This window comes from Drosophila sechellia, chromosome 2R (genome assembly GCF_004382195.2).
Source record: "Drosophila sechellia strain sech25 chromosome 2R, ASM438219v1, whole genome shotgun sequence".
Classification (NCBI taxonomy): Eukaryota; Metazoa; Arthropoda; class Insecta; order Diptera; family Drosophilidae; genus Drosophila; species Drosophila sechellia.
The window spans coordinates 4391537-4413755 of NC_045950.1; the positions used below are offsets into that span (position 1 = coordinate 4391537).

The 22219-nt window shown below is 45.0% G+C and overlaps 2 protein-coding genes across 11 annotated transcripts; both read right to left on the reverse strand.

The window, feature by feature from the left end:
* Positions 1-1575: 1575 nt before the first annotated feature.
* On the reverse strand, positions 1576-22191 carry LOC6608126 (phosphatidate phosphatase LPIN3). Of its 8 annotated transcripts, none has more exons than XM_032717197.1 (12): positions 10841-11066; positions 6894-7322; positions 6326-6534; positions 6118-6255; positions 4917-6047; positions 4752-4854; positions 4481-4609; positions 4192-4387; positions 3917-4128; positions 3360-3860; positions 3180-3283; positions 1576-1940 (listed from the first exon to the last, which is right to left on the reverse strand). In XM_032717197.1, exons 2-12 carry the CDS (start codon positions 7071-7073, stop codon positions 1745-1747), a joined length of 3099 nt encoding a protein of 1032 aa, XP_032573088.1. In that variant the 5' UTR covers positions 7074-7322; positions 10841-11066; the 3' UTR covers positions 1576-1744. The 8 variants fall into 8 exon arrangements, with proteins under 8 accessions (XP_032573088.1, XP_032573090.1, XP_032573089.1 ...); XM_032717198.1 differs by having other exon boundaries at positions 1745-1940; positions 4752-4851; XM_032717192.1 differs by lacking the exon at positions 1576-1940 and adding an exon at positions 2233-2838.
* Positions 12184-22194, reverse strand: LOC6608127 (PDZ domain-containing protein GIPC3). Of its 3 annotated transcripts, none has more exons than XM_032717201.1 (2): positions 22105-22194; positions 12184-13455 (listed from the first exon to the last, which is right to left on the reverse strand). In XM_032717201.1, the coding sequence occupies exon 2, from the start codon at positions 13341-13343 to the stop codon at positions 12333-12335; it is 1011 nt and encodes a 336-aa protein (XP_032573092.1). In that variant the 5' UTR covers positions 13344-13455; positions 22105-22194; the 3' UTR covers positions 12184-12332. The 3 variants fall into 3 exon arrangements, with proteins under 3 accessions (XP_032573092.1, XP_032573093.1, XP_002032875.1); XM_032717202.1 differs by lacking the exon at positions 22105-22194 and adding an exon at positions 14387-14496; XM_002032839.2 differs by lacking the exon at positions 22105-22194 and adding an exon at positions 14008-14223.
* Positions 22195-22219: the final 25 nt, after the last annotated feature.

Consider the following 22219-nt stretch of genomic DNA (forward strand, 5'->3'; position numbering starts at 1 on the left):
TTACCAAATTAAGACCGAAATTATATATCGTTTACAAAATGCCGAAAACCAACAGCAACGAAGGTAAATTTTTTTCAAATTTTCCTAGTGATCCAAGTACAATCCAGTCTGTTCCTACTTATATACTACTAGAGAAAAGACTTTTAGGGTAGTTTCATTTAGATATCTGTAGAACTGAGTTTGCGTAGAACATAGCGAAATCCACCCGGCTGCTGATACTGATCATGAATATACATATATACTCTATGGTAAGCAAAGGTTTTCCTCTTTCCAGACAAAGTCAGTATACCCTGCCATCTTCTTTTTCCAGCATATGACTTCTTATTAATAAATATTTTATACAACAACATTTCAAATATAAATATCAGCGGTTTCTGATTTAAGTTGTGGCATTAGCATAAGCAGAAAAATCTGTTTAAATTCCCATTGCTTATAAATAATATGTAATAAGTATAATAAGAATAAGTATAAAATCCAAAAAAAAAAAAAATCACATAGGTGTGGTCCACGGGATGGAACTATCTTATGCTATAATTCTGGATTGAAGGAAATGACATCGATGTAATATAACTTCATTGGAAATTCCTTTGATTGTTTAAGAATATATATAAAACAATCTTATACCAAAACAACCACCATTATTCATTCATAAATCTTTGAATAAATGTTGATGTCTTTATTATGTGTCAGCCTCCTGATGTTTGTTTATTGATTGTATAAATAAGTTTTTGTTTTTTCATAGCGACTGGCTTAAATGGAAAATAAAATTCATAGAACTTTGGAACCAAAAGGCATGTTCACATACGCAAACCCGTGCTTTTCGTAATTCCCCCATACAAACTAGGAGAGTTTGGCCCCCTAGGAAAAGTAATTGTGGATCTGCCACTGAGTTTGCATGACCGACCGTTTGTGGCCACTTAACTGCCCACTTCGTTGTCCGTGGGCCATTGTACACCAATGTGTATGCTGTAGGCTGGCCGGTCGGCCTGCTCTGCATTAAATGAGCATTAATTGAATTGGCAAAATTACGTTGACAAATGAAATGCCCCCCGCCAACGCCCCCGCGGCTCTCGGCTCGGATCATGGAGGTGCCCCAGCCAGATGCGAGAACTTTCCACTGCAACATGAGAAGCCGCCTGGGAATCGAGTGTCGTCCCCAGTCAGCTCATAATTCGTCTGCCAGACGCCAGGCAGGTGCAGGTGGTTTCCAGACACAAACAGAGAATTGTATATAGACCGGCTTTTGTTTGAATTTGAAGCATTTATTGGTATTGAAACACTATCAGTTAAGTATACATAGGTTTAGAGCACAGTTTTCATAAAAACTCCAAAAAAACCTAATCACAATGAACTTAAATTAAATGATCACATACGAAAAATAATGAAATCAAAATCACAACTCCTTTGCGCCGTCTGGAATATGCATCTTCTACGAACCTGCGGGGAGTCTCAAAGGAACATACTTATAGTAGTCACTATTAATAACTGAATTTTGATAACAACTTAAACCACCCATTTTACTAGAAACGATCGATAGGAAATGATAATGGAACCAAGGAAATATCGAATCCTGGCTAAGCTTATGCATAATATAGATATTTCATTTTTGGTAAGCACATCTAGAAGGTTTGAAGCTAGGCAAACAATTTGGAAAAGAGCTATATCTGCTATAAATAGAGTGTGTTGCATATCCATATAAGTAAATAGGTTTGTAGTACGCAAGCTGGACTTCTCAGCAACCAGTTCACTTCTCGGGAATGGGGCGCAGGGTGGCTATGTCCACCTTGGTGCTCGGTGGCACCAGCGCCGTCTCCAGCTCGGGGATCTCCAGGTCGGGGATGGGGTCGCGCCAGTAGTTGAAGTTGGAGAACTCGGCGGAGGCTTCGTCGAGTTTCACCGGCGGGAACAGTTGATCGACGATGTACGTCATGCTGCAGTATCTGGAAGAATGGCATGGTATTAGATCTCAAACGAATAATTTACGACCCACTCCTGTGGCTATGCTATGATCTCCACGATCTGAGCAGCCCGAGGGTATGCAATTCCTTGGACACTTTCGATCGGGAAAAGGCGCCTCGGGATATACTGCATTTTTTTTAATATGGTAAATTCATCGAGAAGTGAATTATATGATTCATACTCCCGAATACCTCTTCAGTCTACTCTAACTACAGTCTACTAACGGATCTAGCTCACAACTCATGCCACACTCGGAGAAATAAAAGAGTTCCGTCACGGCGAAAGATAAGGTATATTTCGTTGGGTAATTTATATGTATAATGGTCATCCTTAGAACTAAACATAAAGAACTGCTGCGAGCAGAATACTTTCGAAACTTAACTGGCCGACGAACTTGGAGCTCGCTGGCCTGGCACATCAGGCACAGACATACAGGTATAGCACAATCCTAACTCTCTTAAAAAACTTATCACAATTTGCAAGCTGCACAACCTTCGACTGGGGCTAGGACTGGAGCTAATCTAGGAATTACTCCACTTGGGAGGCGAGGCCAAAATGACCTCGTTTTTGGTGGAGACGCGGCGGACTCGCATTATGAGGCCCACGTCGGCGGACCTTTCGTCGCCGGAGGCCACGTCTGCCTGGATGCCATCGTCATCGTTGGCAAAATCATCGTTATAGAGGGAATCGTCATCGTCCTCATCCCCGCCGCTTTCCTCACTCGGAGCGTGCTCGACGTCCACATCGTAGTCGTCGCTGAACTGAAGCTCCTCCTCGGACTCCTCGTCGTCGAAGACGTCCGTCCGGTAATCGAACTCATCATGGTTGGTTAGGAGGGGAAAGTATTCGTCGACTTCTAGCGACTGATTGATGTAGCCACTGTGTAAATTTGACAACCAAAATGCTTGAATTGGAGTTGGCAGGCTTTCGATTGATCGATTGATTGATTGAGTGGGGTGCGGTTTAGGTAGTACAATGGATACATACTACACAGATCGAGGGTACACTTATACGGCTTACGACACCTAGCGTTACTTGATGAAGTTAATTCGACTTGAGCCAATTAGCGTTTGTTTGTTGGTGTTCTTTGGCGAATTAGTTAACGTTATCGAATGTGGCATGAGTTCAGTAATGAGCAACACCGGAACCACGTACATGGGGGAGGCACATGTGCGGATACAGCTAACACTAGGATAGGTCGTGAACGGATCGCTACTTACGAGGACTGGAATGTTTGTGTCAGCTCGTGCTTCAACTCGCCCTTGGTGTTGATCGTGAAGATGCGCATGATGGGAATGCCCACGGCTCGGTATGCCCACACGTCCTGCAAAAGTCAAGAATATTGCGTAATTAATAATTTGGTTTAGTCATATCAGATATGATAAGCCCGCCAGACTTACATTGATGCGGTTGCCGTAGCCGGCGTAGAAGGGCTCCTTGTCGGGGAACAGATCGCGGATGTCCGACAGACAGGCGATCTTAAACTGCTCCGGCTTCTTCTCAATCACCTCGCGGTGGAAGGCCGATATCAGGGACGTGGGATTCAGCAGCAGCGGTCCGTCCGGCAGCATCACGTTGCCCTGCCGGATCGACCGGAGGTACTCGCGTGTCACCCTGCTCTGGCCGATGGCACGGGCCGACAGATAGAGCAGTTTGTATCCGTTCTGCTCGATCTTCGAGAAGAGCTGCGCCACACCGAGTTGCGCCCAATCCTTGCCCACCATGGGCAGGATGTGGCCCAGCACGTCCGACTTGGTGATGGTGCCGTCAATGTCGGAGATCACCACCTTGTCGTTGTGCTTCCAGCGGAACAAGTAGCACTTGCAGCGCGTTGTGCCTTGATAGGCGGTGGTCACGCTGAACTCGATTTCATTCATGCCCTCCTTGAGGTTTAGTTTTTTCTGGAGGAGAATAGGCATGGTTAGGTTCGATTTGAAGCTTGCATTGCTGGACTTACGATAGCTGCCGAGCTGAGTCGCAGCGACTTTTTGTAGCGCTCTTTGGGCTCGTCGCTCTTGTTGGAGGCCATGGTTAACTCCTCCAGGTTGTCCACCAACGCCGAGGTGTTCTCCGCGTTCACCAGGGAGTCGCTCTTACTCAGCGTGGGATCGCTGATGTCGGGCGAGGTAGGCCGCGAGGTTTGCGTTGCCACAGCTGCCTGATCTCCATCTGAAAAGCAGTACAATTTTTAGATGGGCTGTTCATTAACATTTAGGGGTACCCTTTATGTACCTTTTTCATCCTTGACCAAAGGCATACCATGAGTGTTGTTCAAGTGGTTGGGCGCAGCGTCCTGCGAGCGCCGCCAGCTCCACCAGTAGCGCTTCGTCTGACCTCCATTGTCGGCCTGGGCAACTGCCTCCTGCTTGTCGTCGCCAGGCAGGCACTTGCCGTCGACCGTCTGAGACATCAGCTGCTCAATGGCATCCTGACAAATGGCAATTGTGGACATAATCTAATTAGAGCCGGAAGCGAACAAGGCATGGGGCTACACAAAAGGCATGGCGTTTGGCCAACTTACATGGGTTAGTGGCTTCTGGAAGGTGATCATTGTCATGACAATGGGACATGCAGCCATCCAGGTGTAGTATTTGCCATTCAGCCGTACGACTAGGTTAGGCGATGAAAAAATGCTGGGGCTTTTGCACACCTACGCACAGGTACAAATGAGGGCGTTGCATGGGAAGAGACTTGTTAACAAGGCGAGATGCAGTGCGTGGGGGCGCAGTGAAGTGCTTGGAATTTAAACACATACACAGAACATAGCACTGGGCCATTTGAACAATACTCACGTCTGGATAGTTGACCAGGTGGCGGTCGAACTCCTCGTCCGAGGGTGGTGCTCCCTGCTCCGACATTCCGCACATGGACATGGCCACAAAGTCCAAGTACCTGCTGGCAGATTATTGATGTGAATCTAGTATACAAATTGGTGCCTGACCCCAAGTGCTACTTACTTGTTGTCCCTTTGCTGCTTGGTTTCGTCAAAGTCCGAGTCAATACTCTTCTGACCTTCCTCCAGCGAGCTGGGCGAGTGGGGCAGACTGGTGCCATTGCCGCTCTCGCCATCCTCCTCCGGCGGCGATGCCGCCTTGGACAGGGGACTAGGGAAGTAGAGGGCCGCCATCTCGGGGTCCATGCTGCCGGCATCCAGATCAGACAGGTAGATGTCTCCCACTTCGCCGACGCCCTTCTCCTTGCGTAGCCGATTAGCCCTCTTCATGAAGCTGAACATGTTGCTGAGCATCGATTGGTGCTCGCTCTGCTGCACCTGGGCGGCGCTCATGGCCTCATTCTTGGCCTGCTCCGGTGTGGGCAACTCGCCCCACTTCCACGATGCGGTGCTCTCTTCAGTCACCACATGCCGCTTGTCTCGCATTGTGGTTTCCAGTTCACTGTCACTTTGGATGGGAGTCGAAGGTCGTCCGCCGGCACCGCGACCTGACCCAGCTCCACCGGCACCCACTGGAGTGGTGATCTCCGTGTCACTGAAGAAGTGAATGTCCAAATCCAGACGTGGATTGCTAGTGGGGGTGTGCGGGATCTCGCTGAGCGGGCTATCGTCCCCAGTGCGAGCTGTCACCAGGGGAGCGGATGGCTGCTCATCGTTTGACGACGAGGTGTTGTTGTTGTTTGTGGCACTGGATATGGGGGCATCTCCCTCATCGATGTTGCTCACTCCCAGTGATGGCGTCTCCGCCGAAGGCAAATCACCGCCTCCGGCGCTGCCCAAAGAGCTGCTTGAGGAGTTCTTGCGCTGGGCATTCTTCTTCATTTGCGACTTCTTGCGCCGCTTCTTGGTTTTGCTCTTGGACACTTCCTTGGTGGCTTCGCTGGTTGTGACTGGTGTGAGGTTAACGTCTGGTTTGATCTCCTCCTTTTCCTTGTCTTCAATGAGCGCCGGAACTTCCTTCTCTGTCTCAGCTTCGTTTGAAGCTTTGCTTTGGTTCTCCAGCTCCGAGTCTGCCGGCTTCTTCTCGCCCTGAAACAGCTCCTCGTGCTCGGCCCACTCCTGCCGGATCTTCTGCGTGGTGAACTCCTTGAGCTTTTCGCTTAGGTTGCGACGCTCCAGTGTGTTGTCGGTGTGTCTGTTTGGGTCAAGGAATTTGTTAACTAACTCTGTCCTGAGTTTCATGAGCATGAAAAGGCATTATGTACCTGCGCTGCGTGTAGTCCGAGACTTGATTCTCGAACTTGCTGCCCTCAACAACGGCTTCCTTGGGCTCCTCCTTGGAGAAGTCAATGGAGTTGCGCCGCGGCAATGGCAGTGGCAGAAGCAGCTCCTCGCTAGCGTTTCTAAAATGGTTTCGCCAATGATAGGGTGAGACTGGTGGATCTGGTGGAGTATGCAGTAAACCTCACTTACTTATCTGTCACCACTACACTGATGTCCTCCATGGTGTCGTTGGCCTTGTCCCGGGACGCCAAGAAGCTGTTGGGTATGGGCGAGGTGGCCAGGTTGGCTGGCAGCTCCTCGTCCTCATCCTCCAGACACTCCTCCACAAAGAAGGCCTCGCCAGAATCGCCCAGCTTCATCTGTATGTCGACCGGTGCGCCATTGATCTCAATGTCCACCTGAATGAATGATTAAGATCAGTTGTTAATTTTCTATAGGATGTATCTTTTTCCGGCATTCTGTCTGATTTTATTATGAAATACAAAATTTAAATGATATTGAACTGATTTCACTCCTATAGGAATGCGTGACTGACCCTGTTAATAGATCTGTGTATTTAAGATATGAAATATCTTGGGATTATACCTTCTAGATAGGTGGTTCAGAAGTTATAATCATTGGCTATAACAATAAAGTCAGCTTTTTTGTGTTTACTTCCTTAAGGAATGGCATTATATTCGCAGAAGAGTCATATTTTTGAGTATTTTCCTAGTTCGGTTTATAGAAACAGCCTTTAAAATCTGATCTCTGTACTTACCACCTTCTCCCGACTCCTGAGCACTCCCAGTTTGCCGAACCGGACGTGGAAGGGCGAGCACTGGAACTCGCCATCGCGCTGCTCCACCACGATCACATCGATGGCTCCCGTGAGGGTGGCGGCATTGATGTCGTTGTAGAAGTCGCGGAAGTTGCTGAAGACCCGCGCCAGGCTGTTCATCTTTGGTCTGCTGCGGCTGGTCTCCCTTCAAAATGGATTTCCTTGCTGGCGGGGATCTCTCCTTGAACTCCCCGCTATCTGCTTGTCTAATCGCAAAGCTCCGACTTTGTGTGGTTGCGTTCGCCGTTTGCGGTTATATGGCGGCCATGTTTATGGGCAGGCGGTCAAATGCGCCGCTTATTGGCGAAGGAATCGGCTCTGTGGCGTACTCGGCGATACTTTGGACCCGCCGCTTCTGAGATACGGCAACTGTAAAGGGCAAAGCGGAAACGGTCATGAGTAATTCGTATAGGCCATAAAGCATACATATTTCCCCGCCTCTCTCTTCGGCTTGGCAACGGCCAGCGCCGCTCGGAAAATAGACGCATTGCATCAGCAGCCAGCCATCCTGTGCTCGGAAGCCCCGCCAATGCACCTGCATGGTATTTTTAACCCATCCTCTCCCTGGCGGTGCTCAAAGTCAAGGTGATTGCCTACAGAACAGACCAGAGACAAAGCCGCGTAGCAAAGTGTTGCTGACCGCCGGCAACATCCCTCCTCCCTCCCTCCGCGCCATCCATTCACCAACACCAGCAACACTGAAATGTTGCCAAACGGCGGACGTGACGTCGAAATACAAGCGCAGTATGAAAATTATAAACAAAGCAGCCACATACGTATAATATATTCTACACCCGTGGCCACAGCCATAGCAACCAAAGCGAATAATGTTTGACATTATTTAGCACTGGAATATAGTGCTGAGGTTGGACTAGAATTCTAGATATCTACATAATCATAGCTAGTATTTGTAATGTATCTTGAAATGTATCAATCCTGTAATGTGCAAATACTTATTTGACTTATTTGTTTTATTTTCTCTGCTTGCAGTTGCGTTTCTTACAAGTTCAAGGCGATAATAAACCAGTGAGGGTGGGTAAATAAAATTATACGAGCTGTGGGCACTTTTGAGCGCCTATCTGGGATAAAAACTATTTACGAGTGTCACCGATGAATTGGGGCGATAAACCCGGTCGAACGCCGCTTATCAACGACGGTTACCAATGCCAGTGGCGTGTTTTACTGTTCGCGAATGATAAAACTCAGAACAAATATCGCCTCGAAGCACAAACACATTCGCACACGGCAGAAAAGTTGAATTAATCGTGGTCTCCGCAAGACATCATCACGCGATATCGAATGAAACGCGGGCTTTACAACTCGAAATACAAACGAGCGAGTTCGTTAATAACTAGCCACTGAGTTCAACGTCCAACATTGTACAATAATTAAGCGAATTCGACAAACAATAATTGCTAGATTTTTGGCTTTTGGAAGCCGTGCCAACGGGCGTCGGTATCGGCACTTTTTCACACATTGGACAATCTGGCAAGATTATCGTAAATAACATGACTGGGAATTCGCTAGATAAGATTCAATCGATCTGAATACGAAAAAAGTTGGTAGTTTGTTGTCATAATCTTGGATTGGTATCAACTCGAACTACCAAATAACTTACTGGGCTATTTGTTATTGATCAGTATTCTTTAAATCTCAATTGAATGCCTTCGTATTTCGGTTGAACTATTTAAAATAACTACACCGTTTGTTTGTCTTATCACTAGACGTCGGATTAAACGTGAAATTTTTTCCTAAACATCTGATTTGTAGCGATATTTTTTTTTTTTTTTTTTTTTTTTTTGGAGTAACTAATTCTATTTATTAAGATTTCAAAAGGAATCGTTCAGTAATTCCTCTGAACTTAACCTAATGTGTGATAAAGATAGATGAGACCAAGTGGTATCTTAATTATAAAGTACAAAAGAAAATGTAATATGTTATGTTATCCTCCGTGTAAGGAGATCGCTGGGGTGTACCCTCTTCAGTCTTCGGAGAGAGATGGGATCAGCTAGGATAGTTGCTAGTCGGTTCGGGTGGGCCATAAGCCTGTCGGCATAACGGCTGCTGTGGAAATTAATCTGATCCCCAAGATGGGTAACTTTCAGATCTCTTTCGATGACTATGTTCGTCACGTACCAGGGGAGCCCAGATGCGTGACGTGCAGCTCTTGACTGGACCACACGGAGCCTATTAAGCTGGGATTTGGCGGCAGTTCCCCACACCTGGATGGCATAACTCCACGTTGGAGCGAGAATGGCTTTGATTAAAAGAGCCTTAGAGCTCATTTGAAGTTTGCTTGAGTGGAAGAGCCAGTCGAGCTTTTTTAGCTTCGCCAGTGACTTTGATTTGACCGACGTGATGTGGGCCCCCCAGGTCAGTCTCCGATCTAGATGAACTCCTAGGTAGCAGTGCGATCTAGCATTGGTGATAGGGCTTCCATTGAAGGTCAGATCTGTGCAGGTTCCTGGTCGCAGGGAAAAAGTTACACAGGCTGACTTTGAGGAGTTAATGGCCACATTCCATTTGGCAGTCCATTTTTCGATTGCGTGCAGCCAATCCTGGACCGCGTTGGAGGCAGTTTGCAGTGAAGGATGAGACGCCAGCATGGCAGTGTCATCGGCGTAAGTGGCCAGGAGCAGCTGAGCCGGGGGGATGTAGCGATATTACTATTTGTTTACAAACTCATAGGTATTCGTCTAATGATGATTTTACTAACAAAGTATGCTTTTAATCAAAGATCGCTAGACATCGGATGTTCCGAAACCGATTTGACAAACAAACATACATTTGTGCGACCTCTACTAAACACAAAACTCATATAAAAATTTTAAGCTTGAACTGATAAACCTAGCCACTAATAGTTCACACCTACATACATATATAGCAATCTGTTTATAAACAGTTTCCATAATATGACTTATTTTCTTTTAACTAAAGCTTGACAGTATTTTTTGATAATTGAGTCATGTTGAAGAAACTTAAAGATAAGCCACAAAAAGGAACTTACTATCTAATGAATATGGTTTTCTGTTTCATACAGACCAACTATTCCGACAGAGATTAATCGGTCACTTTGCTGAAACCTTTTCTCTCAGTGTATGATAGGAGGGGAACCTAATCAAGGGTCCTACAATTGCACGCAGCACTCGCACTCGAACCGCAGACATCACGCCATCTGTCACGCGTTGCCGCCGCTTCACTTTCACCTGCGAAGCTGGGGAGGCAAGTAAGCCGAGAAACGGGGAGCAAAACAACATTCGATGAAACACATGGGAATCGGGCGATGGTAACAAGCGTAACAACAGAGGGCAACAAAGAAACTTCAGAATGGGGCCAACTTCGGGAGAACCTAAGAAAGGACTTATATATATATCCAAACAAAGACACAAAGGAGAACTCGGATTTCCACACAAACAAACCGCAGGGACTCCATAGATAAGAATGTAGAATAACTTTGGTATTTCCTAATATTTGTTCAAACACAACCATTATTTATTTGATAAAAAATAGATTAGCAAGCACATCTAAAAAGTGGGTCTTGGTTTCTGGCTGTGTACAAAGTATCACGCGTCTAATTTAAGTCCCAGCGGATTGGTTTCATTTCGCGACGAGTTTAGCTATAATATGCACTTTTTAATGGGTCTGGGTCTGCGGCTGTTTGCTGATTTGTGTTGAGTCACGATCAAAGTCCATGGAATTTTTGATCGGGGAACGCGAGCAAGAAAGGGGGCAAACAAACAAACAAACAAACACGCGACCAAAGTCTAACCGAAAATCTTGCCAAGAATACGTGTCGTCTGCAGGCGTACATTCTCGACCGATCTCTAGTATAATGGAAATTTTCAATATAATTCGTGGTTTTTTGGCCTTTTATTTAAATTCACTACCTGGCACAAAATTTGCAGCACAGCTGTATGAGATGGGTGCCCTTGAAAACACTAGCAAAACTATGGCGAATCACTCTGCTTTCCGTGTATTTTCAGTGGCTGTTTCTGGTTTTTGGTTCACAATGTTATTAAAGAGTTCTCGAGTGTTTCCTCGGTCTTTCTGATTCTTCACTGCTCGGATTCTTCCGTTCACTTGTTGCTCGGTCGAGATCTCTTTGAAGACTGAGCGTTCGAGCGGTGCGGCTAATCGAATTAGGCAGGTGTCAGAGTGTGTGTGAAAGAGAGCGCCGAATGAGAGAGCGAAAGCTTTGCAGCGAACCTGTAAAACCGGAAAGTCATGTAACTCTTGTTGCCATGGCATATCTGCATTTGTATGTATGCACAAACAGCTGTGGCCGCAATAATAGCTCTGACTTAACTTGTTTCAGAGCTTTAATTGTAAGAATTCGTTAAACGTTTCTTTGAAATTCCTAATAGGTAAACTCAACAAAGTTAAAATTAAAATAATATTAAATTTGTTCAAAAGCAACTGTACAGCTGACCTCCGCTGTATATGGGGGTTTTTGTCAGTGTAGTGTGCAAAATCCAATCTCTCTCTCTCGCTCGTTTCGCAAGCCTTAATAACTGTGCTTATCAGCTGCTCGCACGCCAAACAGCAGCTGTTTATAAGCAATCAAAAGCTCCCGCGCATGTAATAAATAAAGGAATGGTGTATATGTATGATCTGATCCGATCTGGAACCCGAATAGAGCGTCACTGTGGGATGGTGCGATCTACGTCACTGGAGACGTTTTCACACTGACTAGATTGTTCTTTCGTACAAATGATCCATGGCCCAAATATGTATACTAGGACCGTCGCTATAGAAGCAAATTGTAGAAAAACAGAAAAACCGCAAAGAGAAAAGCAGCCAAACAATTCGTCACAGTTGGGGACTGTGGAATATTTTCCGAATGCCATGCAATCGGTGTGCTAACAAAAGATAACAACGCCTACGACAAACTAATAGTTCTTATTTATGAATCAAATAATACCTAAAGACCCGAGCAAATAAACAAACTTACCAAAACAGAAAGCAATAGCAATCGAAATAAAAAGCAAATAACCAAAATCACATACGATTTAAATAATTTAAATATATTTGTATTGTTTAAAGGATAAAACTAAAGAAGTATAGTTATACGTATGTATGTATGTACATCAAACAAATTGTACCAAAAATATATGCATAGTAGGGATGCCTCGAGACATCCCCCCCGTTCATCTGAACGCAAAAAATATATATAATAAATAGGTTACCGTGAAGAATACAAATAAATAAACAATTGGCAAAGGCAGACGACATATGTTTGTATATGGGATTGTAGCATGATACGTGGTAAATAAAACTAGGCTCTAAAACAAAACGTTCTCAGATAGTAGATAATAGCACTCCTCATTTATTGGACCCAATAAGCGGGCAAGGTGAAAAGCGTCTGGTATGGTTACCCCATTACTTGGGACTGGTCGTGGACTTGCGCCGGGCATCCGTTATGGCACCCCACAGCTCGATGATGAAGTCATCCGTGAAGCCGAACGACTCTAGGTCCGAGTTGTCGATGGCCTCGGCGAAGTCCATTGAGTTGGACTTTTGGTCGCCCAAGTCCCAGATCTGGGACGCCAGCTCCGTGTCGTTGATGCCCATGAAGGACTCCAGCAGGTTGTTAATGGCCTCGATGCCGGCCACAGTCGCCTCATCGAACTGCGGCTCGATCTGGGCATTGCCATTGGCCTTGAACCGCAGCGTCTCCTTGCCGCTGCCATAGTTCTTTCCTCCGGCCGAGCCCGACGCCCTTGACTGGCTGCGCGGTCCGATGCCCTGGAAGCCGCTACGCACTGGCTCCACCAGGCGCAGGGTGAAGGTCTCCCCGGTGGCAATGTCCTTCAGCATGCGCGCCACTTCGTAGTGCCGCTTGCCCACCATATTCTGGCCGTTGAGCTTCTCGATGTGGTCGCCAACGCTGATGTGCTCGATGCGATCGATGATCGAGTCCTCCTTGATGCGCTTTATGAAGGCGTAGCCAGCTCCGTTGTCGGTGATCGTCAGTCCAAGGGCATCCTGCGACTTCACAATCTCGATCTCCTTGGGCCGACCCTTGCGATGGGCGAAGATGAAGTCGTCCAGCCCGATCTGCCCGCCCAGCAGACGCGTCATGTCCACCTTGTGCGAGTTGAGGGTGCAGAAGAGAATGTCCTTCTCGGATATATCGAAGCACTCGGCAATCTTCTGGTACAGCTCTCGAACGCTGGAGAAGTCGTGGATTAGGCCGGTGGGACTGCCGTGGGCCAGTTGGCAGTGGAAGACCAGCGGGGGCTTTGTTTTCTCCGGAATGCTGTTGTTGTTGTTATTGCTAATGTGGCTGCCCTGGGAGGACCCGGAGTTCATGGAGGAGCGACTGCCGAACTGGGAGCCCCCATCCGCGGTGGGTCCTTGCTTGGGTGATTTTCTCGTGAAGAGCGGCATGATTGATTTGGATTGGATAGTGTCCTCGATAAGTCCTTGGGCTGGAGAACCGTTCCTAGTTTTAGCACATGTAGTGCTGGACGTTTACCTTGCTCTTGATCCTGTCACTGATCTGTGTGCGTAGAAGAAATGGGGATGCTCTTGCGATTAGGCGATTACACTCGGTGTTAGGCGTTGCGTTTAGTAGTTTATGTGGCTGTTGCTTGGACATAGACTTAGTCATGGGTGGGTGAGTTAGTGGCGATTAATTGGGGGATGTGTGTGTGCGTGTGTGTGTCAGCGCAGAGTTAACACTGTAAAGTACAGCCCACAACCAAGCTACGGGCTTATCTAATCGGTTTGTCGGTTCAAATCGGTCGTAAATTGCAAACGGGAAGTGGAAATACCAAGGCCTCCTGTATGGAGCGATGAGTCAGAAATCGATCTAGTCAGATTGATATTGAGAGCTCAGTACGATCTTGTAGTACTCTGTGGTCACTTCTTATCGCCGGTCTTTGTCAAAAGTTTAGGTCAGTAGCACTTATTAAATTCGTTTGCTATTTGAGGTTAGGCTCGTGCCAGAAGGCTCTTTTCCACGAATAGTTCTTAGATGGGGTCTTAACAACATAAACACTCTCACTTATAATCTTTTAGTCAACTCGGTAATCAATCGATAAATCATTACCCTACTGAGCCAGCATAACAGCGAAGAGCTGCGAAAAAACACATTGAATTCCGACCAATTTTAGTCACACTGAGCTGGCTGCTTTCCACTACTTTTTAACCGACTTTCTGGTGCTGGCGATAAGATTGCCCCAATGTCCGATAAGAAAACTTGGCACGATAAGGGCCTCGGCAAAAGATACGGGTTGGAGCCGAGGGTTTATCGCACCACGTCCGTCCGGAGCAGTCCGTCAAAGTGAACTGAGCCGCCATCGGCCGAAGGTGACCACTTGATGGCAGCCACTTCCCCGCCCTACTCCTCTGCAGTTACATGTGTAAGCACTTCCGCCGGAGAAAAGCCGCGGTTCATGAACCTTTGAATCTCCGCTAATTATACGTACATGAGGGGAATGACGCTGGTACACTGATCTGATAAATTGCATTTACACACCAAAATTTTGATCGATTTAGAGAAGTCTCTTGAATAAAAAGGCCTGGAGAAATTTAAGGCACAGACTTGCTTCGATTTGTTAACCGGCACGAAGTACTTAGGTTCCCGAAGCAACGTGAATTGTGTGGGTTGCGCCCTGGAGATAATTAGACAAGCTTGATTAATATGACCCTAAGACCTTTAGTGATATGCGTATGTTCCATTAACACTATCCACGATTAAGACAGATATGGAAATGTATTTCGAATCCACAGCACCATCAATAACTGGTTTTCCTCGCAGCCTTAATTAAAAGCACGTTACACACATCCCAAGCATGAGACGAGCCCCTTAATTCACATGTATCTGCACCATTCCCATATATGTACATACTCGCACATATGTACATGTGTGAATGAACATTCGTGACAATCGGGTTCTATATGTAATATATTCAGATTGGCACAACAAGCAAAACAACCGCCAGTGGATAGATAATGCCGCTAGTCGCATCAAGGTCGAAATAGTTGAGAGCGCGTGTGGCTTACTCGCGCCTCAGCAGACCAAGAATCTGCGAACATATAGGAGGAGCGATCATATAGCATGACATACATCGGCAGATACCATATGGCACCGCCTGGGCGAACTACGCAGTTGGGTTGGAGCATAGAATTGAGTGTGCCCCCAAAGGCGGAAGCCGGCTGGGAGGGCAGGCCCCCTTCGACGAAAAAAAAAAAAAAAAAAACCGGTGCGAACAATCACCTCGCCATCCGAAAAAGTTGCTTCGGCTTTAGGTTTCTTGTTTTCTGGCAAAAAAAGCTTCATATGAACTAACACGCCCGAGAGTTATCGTAAATTATAACACCCAGGGTCATTTGCTGGGGGGCAGTGTTGACATTTCAGCTATTTCTGCGTCCAATCAACTCGTTTTTGTTTAAAACATATGAATACGGCAGCGATTTTCAGCTTAAAGAGTGCAAATCAATGGGGTTTTTGTTAGCCACAAGGACTTGATTTATTACACAAGATTATGTTTGTTTTTACATAGTAACGAAATTAATAATGTATCAAGTGGAAGCGAAAATACTGTAAAAAAAATACTAAAAACCAGCAAAAGAAGTGGAATTTTTGAATCTTTTTGGCACGTGTGCAGCAGATGCTGCTCACTATTATTGCTATTGGTATCTTTAAAAAAGGGTTTTCACTCGTTGACAAGTCTCAGGACTAAGACATTGTGCATTTGGCGATAAAACCAGTAAATAGTCGTAGCTACAGATATGGCTCGATATTTAATTGCCGCTCGGCTAAGACGTAAACAAATTCGCTTCCGCGTTGCCGGCTGATTATGTGTGTTTTGTTTTGCCCGCAGCTTGTTTACTTGGCTGCCATTGGTCGCCGTCGGAGGGCTCGACGCTGAGAATGTGGAAAACGGTGGGTTGGATATGTAAAGGAGCTTTAGTTTGCTGTAAACAACAACAGGCCGCAACAACAAGTGCACATGCCTCTGGTCGAATTGCAGAAAAGCACACTTAAAAATAACAAATGTGTAAACAACACTATGTGAGTTTGATTGCCCCAACGGATTGGATGTGGATATACACACGAGTGGGGTGCAATACGAATTGCAAGTGTATTGGTTAGTTTCAGCAGCACATTATGGAACTTCGTTTCTAATCGCTGTTTTATTAACTTGTTTTTGTTACAACAAAGTAAAGCCACATATACGTGACCAAATATATACGCACACCATTGCACGATCGACACGCGCGTGGGATATCGGATAGCCACTCTAGTTCGGGTCGTCAAGTTTCTGATACCCTCACTATAGTGTCGATAGTGTCAATCGGTCTTAACTCGATATCGATAATGTAATCTAAAGCAATCAAAACAATTGTTTGATGGTTTACAACAATCTATTTATTGAAAATTGTTAGTGAATTTTTCTTCCAAAAGCATTTACACTCACTTCGATCAATTTCAGCTTTGCACAAAGTGCTTGCAACTTTGTTAGTGGAGTTAATAATACTTTTGGGCTTCAAAAATGCCTAATCATCGTTTTATAAGTTGTGTGTTGAAATAACTGTTTTAAATGAAAGTACTATAGTTTATGTGGAGTCAATTAAGAAATTTCCAATGAAAATTTTGTGAATAATGAAGTCTAAATCATCCAAACTTCGCCGCCTATAAATTATCGAGACGTTTAAAAATGCATTTTGCAAAACAAACGATTTACAGGTTTTCTGTATTGTATGTACTATTTGCTTAAAGGGTGCATTAAAAATTACAAAGTATGAACAAAGCTTTAATATTTATAGATATCAGAGAAGGGTATTTGATTTTCATTTGCGTAATGCACGATAATGTTGTTATTATCAATCGAGCTGTTTGCTGCTGCAATCGACGCTGCACTTGTTTTTATTCATTATAGCGCACTGTCAAACAAACGCGTTGTTTTTTGTTTTCGTAGGTTTGTAAACAACCTATTACCTGCTTAATATTATTCGATAGTAAAGGGGAAATGAATTTGCTGCTTTACGTGGAAATGTATGTATGTACTTTGCCCATCGCATGCTTCCATTCCACTTTGTACATATGTGCTCAACAGTCATCCCCAAAGTATAGGTTTTGATTGTTCGGAAACCTTGGGAACCCAAAGGTTGGTTATAGTTGTTTCCAATGTTTGTAGTATCCACAAAACCACAAGTAGTGTATTCGAATGCCAAAACAAAAGGTGCAAGGAGAGCGCAAGAGAAAATAGTTTTGCTTTTTAAGAGCATTTTCTCTTTGCAAAGAGAGCGCAAAAGCTTTAACAAAACTTGCAAAAGCTCTTCAAACTAGTTCTCACTTGGGGAGATCTCCATTTCGTTGACTAGGTCAATTTTTTCGACTGAATGCGAAAATCGCCGGCAGCGCTGCCGAAAGGCGAGAATCCAGCGAAAGACCGCATGATCTTTGCTAACGGTGAAACTTAATTCGAAAAGTCAACATTTTGTGGGCAAAGGCACTGAGACAAGCAGAAAATTGAGCTTGCCATATCTAATGAAATCGAAGAAAACGCTGCACTGGAAAAGTACTCAGTATCGGTTTAACCAAAGACACTAGAATAATAATATTCTAGTGTCTTTGGTTTAACATATTCAAACTGAAATTTCAATTTAAAGCGGTTCATTTTATTAATCCAGTTTAAACTTCATTGTTGTTCATGTGGTTAAGAAAAATGCGAAATTTATAATATAATTATAAAATGAATAGGTAATATCTGGCGTATTCGAAGAGAGATATACTTTCCCCATTTCTATTGATTTCCAGTGGAACAGCCATCAGTTTTGATGAATTTATGTATACTAATATAAATCACTTAAGTTTTGCTTTTATATTTATGACATTTTAATCAGTGTTGCAGGTAGTAATCTCTCATTCGACCTTGAAATCTTAGAAAAAGAAAATATAAAAATCTCTCTGTGTAGTGATGCTAATGCATAAATAAGCAGTGACATCGATCGTTTAGTCTAAGTTACAAGCAAAACAGAAGTATCAGTTGGCGAACGAAGACCCGACCCACTGCTAATACAAACAAGTATCCAATTTGCGATTTCCACAGATAATTCAGATGGACTGTGGGCGAAGCGAAAGCTTAAATGTCGCTTCGCCCTGCCCGATAATATGTTGGTATTATTTATGCACTGTTTTTGTGGCATTTTCCGATCACGTTTTCTGCGGTTCCTGTGTTTCTCACTGCATTATTCATAAATTGCTGACATTTTGCATTGGGCATGGTCCCGACCCAGAGTCGTTGCTCCACGATTCGATGATCCAGTGCAATGAACTCGCAGCCCTGGCGGAAACATATCGAATGGCCCTTTATGGGGCATATTCCACAAAAACTACTAATGTGGAGCACTCAAAACACCCGGGCACCGACATTAGGGTCTAGTTAGCATAATGCACGCACACGGGAGGGACGGGCGGCACAGCCAAACAACAAAGAGCACCACACGCAACGCCAAGTATGTATCTATGTATCTACGTATGCCGAAGGGAAAACATTGGGGCAGTTTTGAAAACATTTAACCGTTTCACCTCGCTGAACTGCGAGCTCGAAAAAGCAAATTAAGCAAACGAATTATAGCCGAAAAGCCTTGGCAATGTTTGTTTTGGGCCAAGTTTACGCTGCCCGACAAACTAAACCCAAATATGAACTTTATCTCTTTGTAACGTTTCTCTAAAATATGTTAATCCGAAGGCTGTATTGTTTTCATCAGTTCACAAATTACGGCTGATGAAATCGGAGCGGAAATTCGGTATAATTAAAACTGGAAGTGGCAAAAAAGTGGAATTACATATATGTACATATGTATTTATGTACACAAGCGCCAGTTTTTGTATCTGATATTGCTTCTAAACAATAAAAATCCGATTTTTCTATTACTTCTGATTGTAGTTAAAGACAAGTATTTAGTATGCAAAAAGATTGATCGCTATGCAACTGAGGAACTGTGGATAATTAAAGCGGAGTAAGAACATCAAGCAGATGAAAAACATGCAGATTCATTCATACCAGTTCCGAGTACATCTGATACTGATTGGAAAAACGTTAGTGCCAGTGATATTGCACATGTGCGGCAATGAGTGCGCATAAAAAGCGCAAAGTACGGCCATAAAAAGCACAGTTAAACTGATTGCCAACTGTTGGCATGACGGAGCAGCCCGTTGCAGCCCTAGCTACCAGACCAGACTCATGGTTCCAACAATCGAGCTGATTCTTCAACCTATTATTCCCAGCCACCGCTCATCCCGCTTGGACCATTCCGCTCCAGATTTTCATAAAGCGCCCCGTCGCATTGAAATGTCAGGCAAGCAATTTACATAAATGGAGTTGCTTCCGCTTGGAGAGCTGGAGAACGGAGAGCGCGGAGCGGACACAGTGCATCGCATCCAGGCAGAAGAGGAAGCTATCTCTGTATCTGACGGGAGTATCTGTGTATCCGAGCGCTGCTCACGTACGAAAACAACTGTTAGCAAGTGGCGAATGGGCGGGCAAAAGGCAACAGCCGATAGCGGCGGAGCGGAAGCGGGCGAAGGAATCGAATCGATCAAACAATTTCCGAGCTGCTCGTCTGCCGAATATACACAGCGAGAAATGTGTCAGAAATCATAGCTCGTTAAACTTAAAGATTCTTATCTGCCTGAGTTAAGTTCAACTTTGTTAGTTTCTTATCTAAAATTACAAAAGAAGATCGAAGATCTGCAAAGAAACTCTTGTTTACTGCTCTGTTCTTGGGCCCTTCCTATACACCCTGTACACTGCTGACATGCCATCTCCCGCAAACAACGCCGAAGTCCCCCCGGCTCAGCTGCTCCTGGCCACTTACGCCGATGACACTGCCATGCTGGCGTCTCATCCTTCACTGCAAACTGCCTCCAACGCAGTCCAGGAATGGCTGCACGCAATCGAAAAATGGACTGCCAAATGGAATGTGACCATTAACTCCTCAAAGTCAGCCTGTGTAACTTTTTCCCTGCGACCCGGAACCTGCACAGATCTGACCTTCGATGGAAGCCCTATCACCAATGCTAGATCGCACTGCTACCTAGGAGTTCATCTAGATCGGAGACTGACCTGGAGGGCCCACATCACGTCGGTCAAATCTAAGTCACTGGCGAAGCTAAAAAAGCTCGACTGGCTCTTCCACTCCAGCAAACTTCAAATGAGCTCTAAGGTCCTTTAATCAAAGCCATTCTCGCTCCAACGTGGAGTTATGCCATCCAGGTGTGGGGAACTGCTGCCAAATCCCAGCTTAATAGGCTCCGTGTGGTCCAGTCGAGAGCTGCACGTCACGCATCTGGGCTCCCCTGGTACGTGACGAACATGGTCATCGAAAGAGATATGAAAGTTACCCTTCTTGGGGATCAGATTAATTTCCACAGCAGCCGTTATGCCGACAGGCTTATGGCCCACCCGAACCGACTAGCAACTATCCTAGCTGATCCCATCTCCCTCCGAAGACTGAAGAGGGTACACCCCAGCGATTTCCTTACCCGGAGGATAATATAACATATTACATTTTAAGTAATTGATAACTAGACTAGATTTTTCTTTCTTTTGTACTTTATAATTAAGATACCATTTGGTCTCATTTATCTTTATCACACATTAGGTTATGTACAGAGGAATTACTGAACGATTCCTTTTGAAACCTTAATAAATAGAATTTAGTTCCCTTTTAAAAAAAAAAAATTACTGCTCTGTATGAGCTTTAAGCTAGAGCATCTTCGATGGGTTTCCCACTGACCAACTTCACGGTTAGTTAACACCTTAATTTGCCTACAAATTGCTCAAGTTTGGAGTTTTAAGTTTCTTTGCTCATGGTTGCGTCTTTCGTTTCCCCTTTCTCTTCGGCGGCCAGCTGAGAAGTGCTTGGCCAGATGAAAACTAAGGAACGGAAAACTCAGTGCGTAGAGCCACGTGCTGGCCGCATTAAATTCACAGTTTTGTAAGAGGGAAAACGGAAAAGCGGTAATAATTGCCCCGATGTGCGTGCTGGCTGCAAAACTGAAAAGGCGCTTTATTATCGCCACTTCGGCGAGGCATTTTGTAATGTCTATGCTGGAAAAATCAATTCGGCCGTGAAACTTCAACGAAAACGAAAAGCATGCTGTTTGCACCCCCGAAGTGTAGCATATTTTTGCGACGACGCACAGAAGCCGGCACCCTGGGAAATCACATGGATTCGGAAAGTCCTAACCTCAACATAATGGCGGAAAATGAACTAGCGACTTGGGGCAGGCAATGGCCACAAAGCACGGAAACGCCGCATTCAACGTTTCAGTATTCAGTTTTCGGGGTGAGTTTCGGTCTATGAAATCACTTCCGCTTACGCTTTTCCCTCTGACATACAGACAGTGGGTGTGGTGCCGAAACACTTGTCACGCCACAAAAACAATGATTAGCCAGCCGCCCAGCAGCTGCACAAAATCGATAAGGTCGTGGGTCAACAGCGTTTTGGCCTATCCTGCAAAAACTATTCAAACATAAAAAATAACCTACAGAATGAAAAAACCACGAATCTTTTCTTTCGTCTCAAACAAATGATAGTTATCGATATTATAATTTTATCGATCGCCTTTGATTTCCTTCCATCCCAGGTAACACCTTCCCCACCACTACAATCGGCAAAAAATCCATAGAGTTTCATCTTTTTTCCTTTAGTTAATTAGTAATCCCAGCTCGGAAATGTCTCCTCGTTCCTTGTTTTCCTTGTTTTTTGTGACGTGTTGCCTGTTGCCAGGCGGATGCATGTGTATCTGCTCCTTGATTTGGCCCACTCTCCTCCTTACCCCGCACGTCCTGATGACTAAGAACGATTTCGCTTTCCTCGCTGCCGAAGCGAAATTCAACACAAAAGATGGGAAAACGCGTGCCGCCGCCTTTCACTTTACTTGTTCGTCGATTGGCGCAGAAAAGAGTCTGTTAGGCAAATGAATGGGCAACCGACTGAATGGATGCCAAAGATGCTCCACCACCGGGCGGGGTGTTAACAATGCCCGAAAGACAATGCAGTGTGTTGTTACGGAGCATATATAGTATGCATAGTTATAGTATATGGAAGAGACCACGCACCAGAGAGAGATAGAGACTCCCGATCAGACCAATATAATGTCGAAAGTGACGGACGGTACGGTACGCACCTGTTAGGCGATGGGCGCTGTGCTGATGACGCGCTGCTGCACTTGCATATGTATATCAATTTGTTGATAATGATAGTGGTGGGTATGGCCCGGTTTTAGGTATCGCCGATTTCCA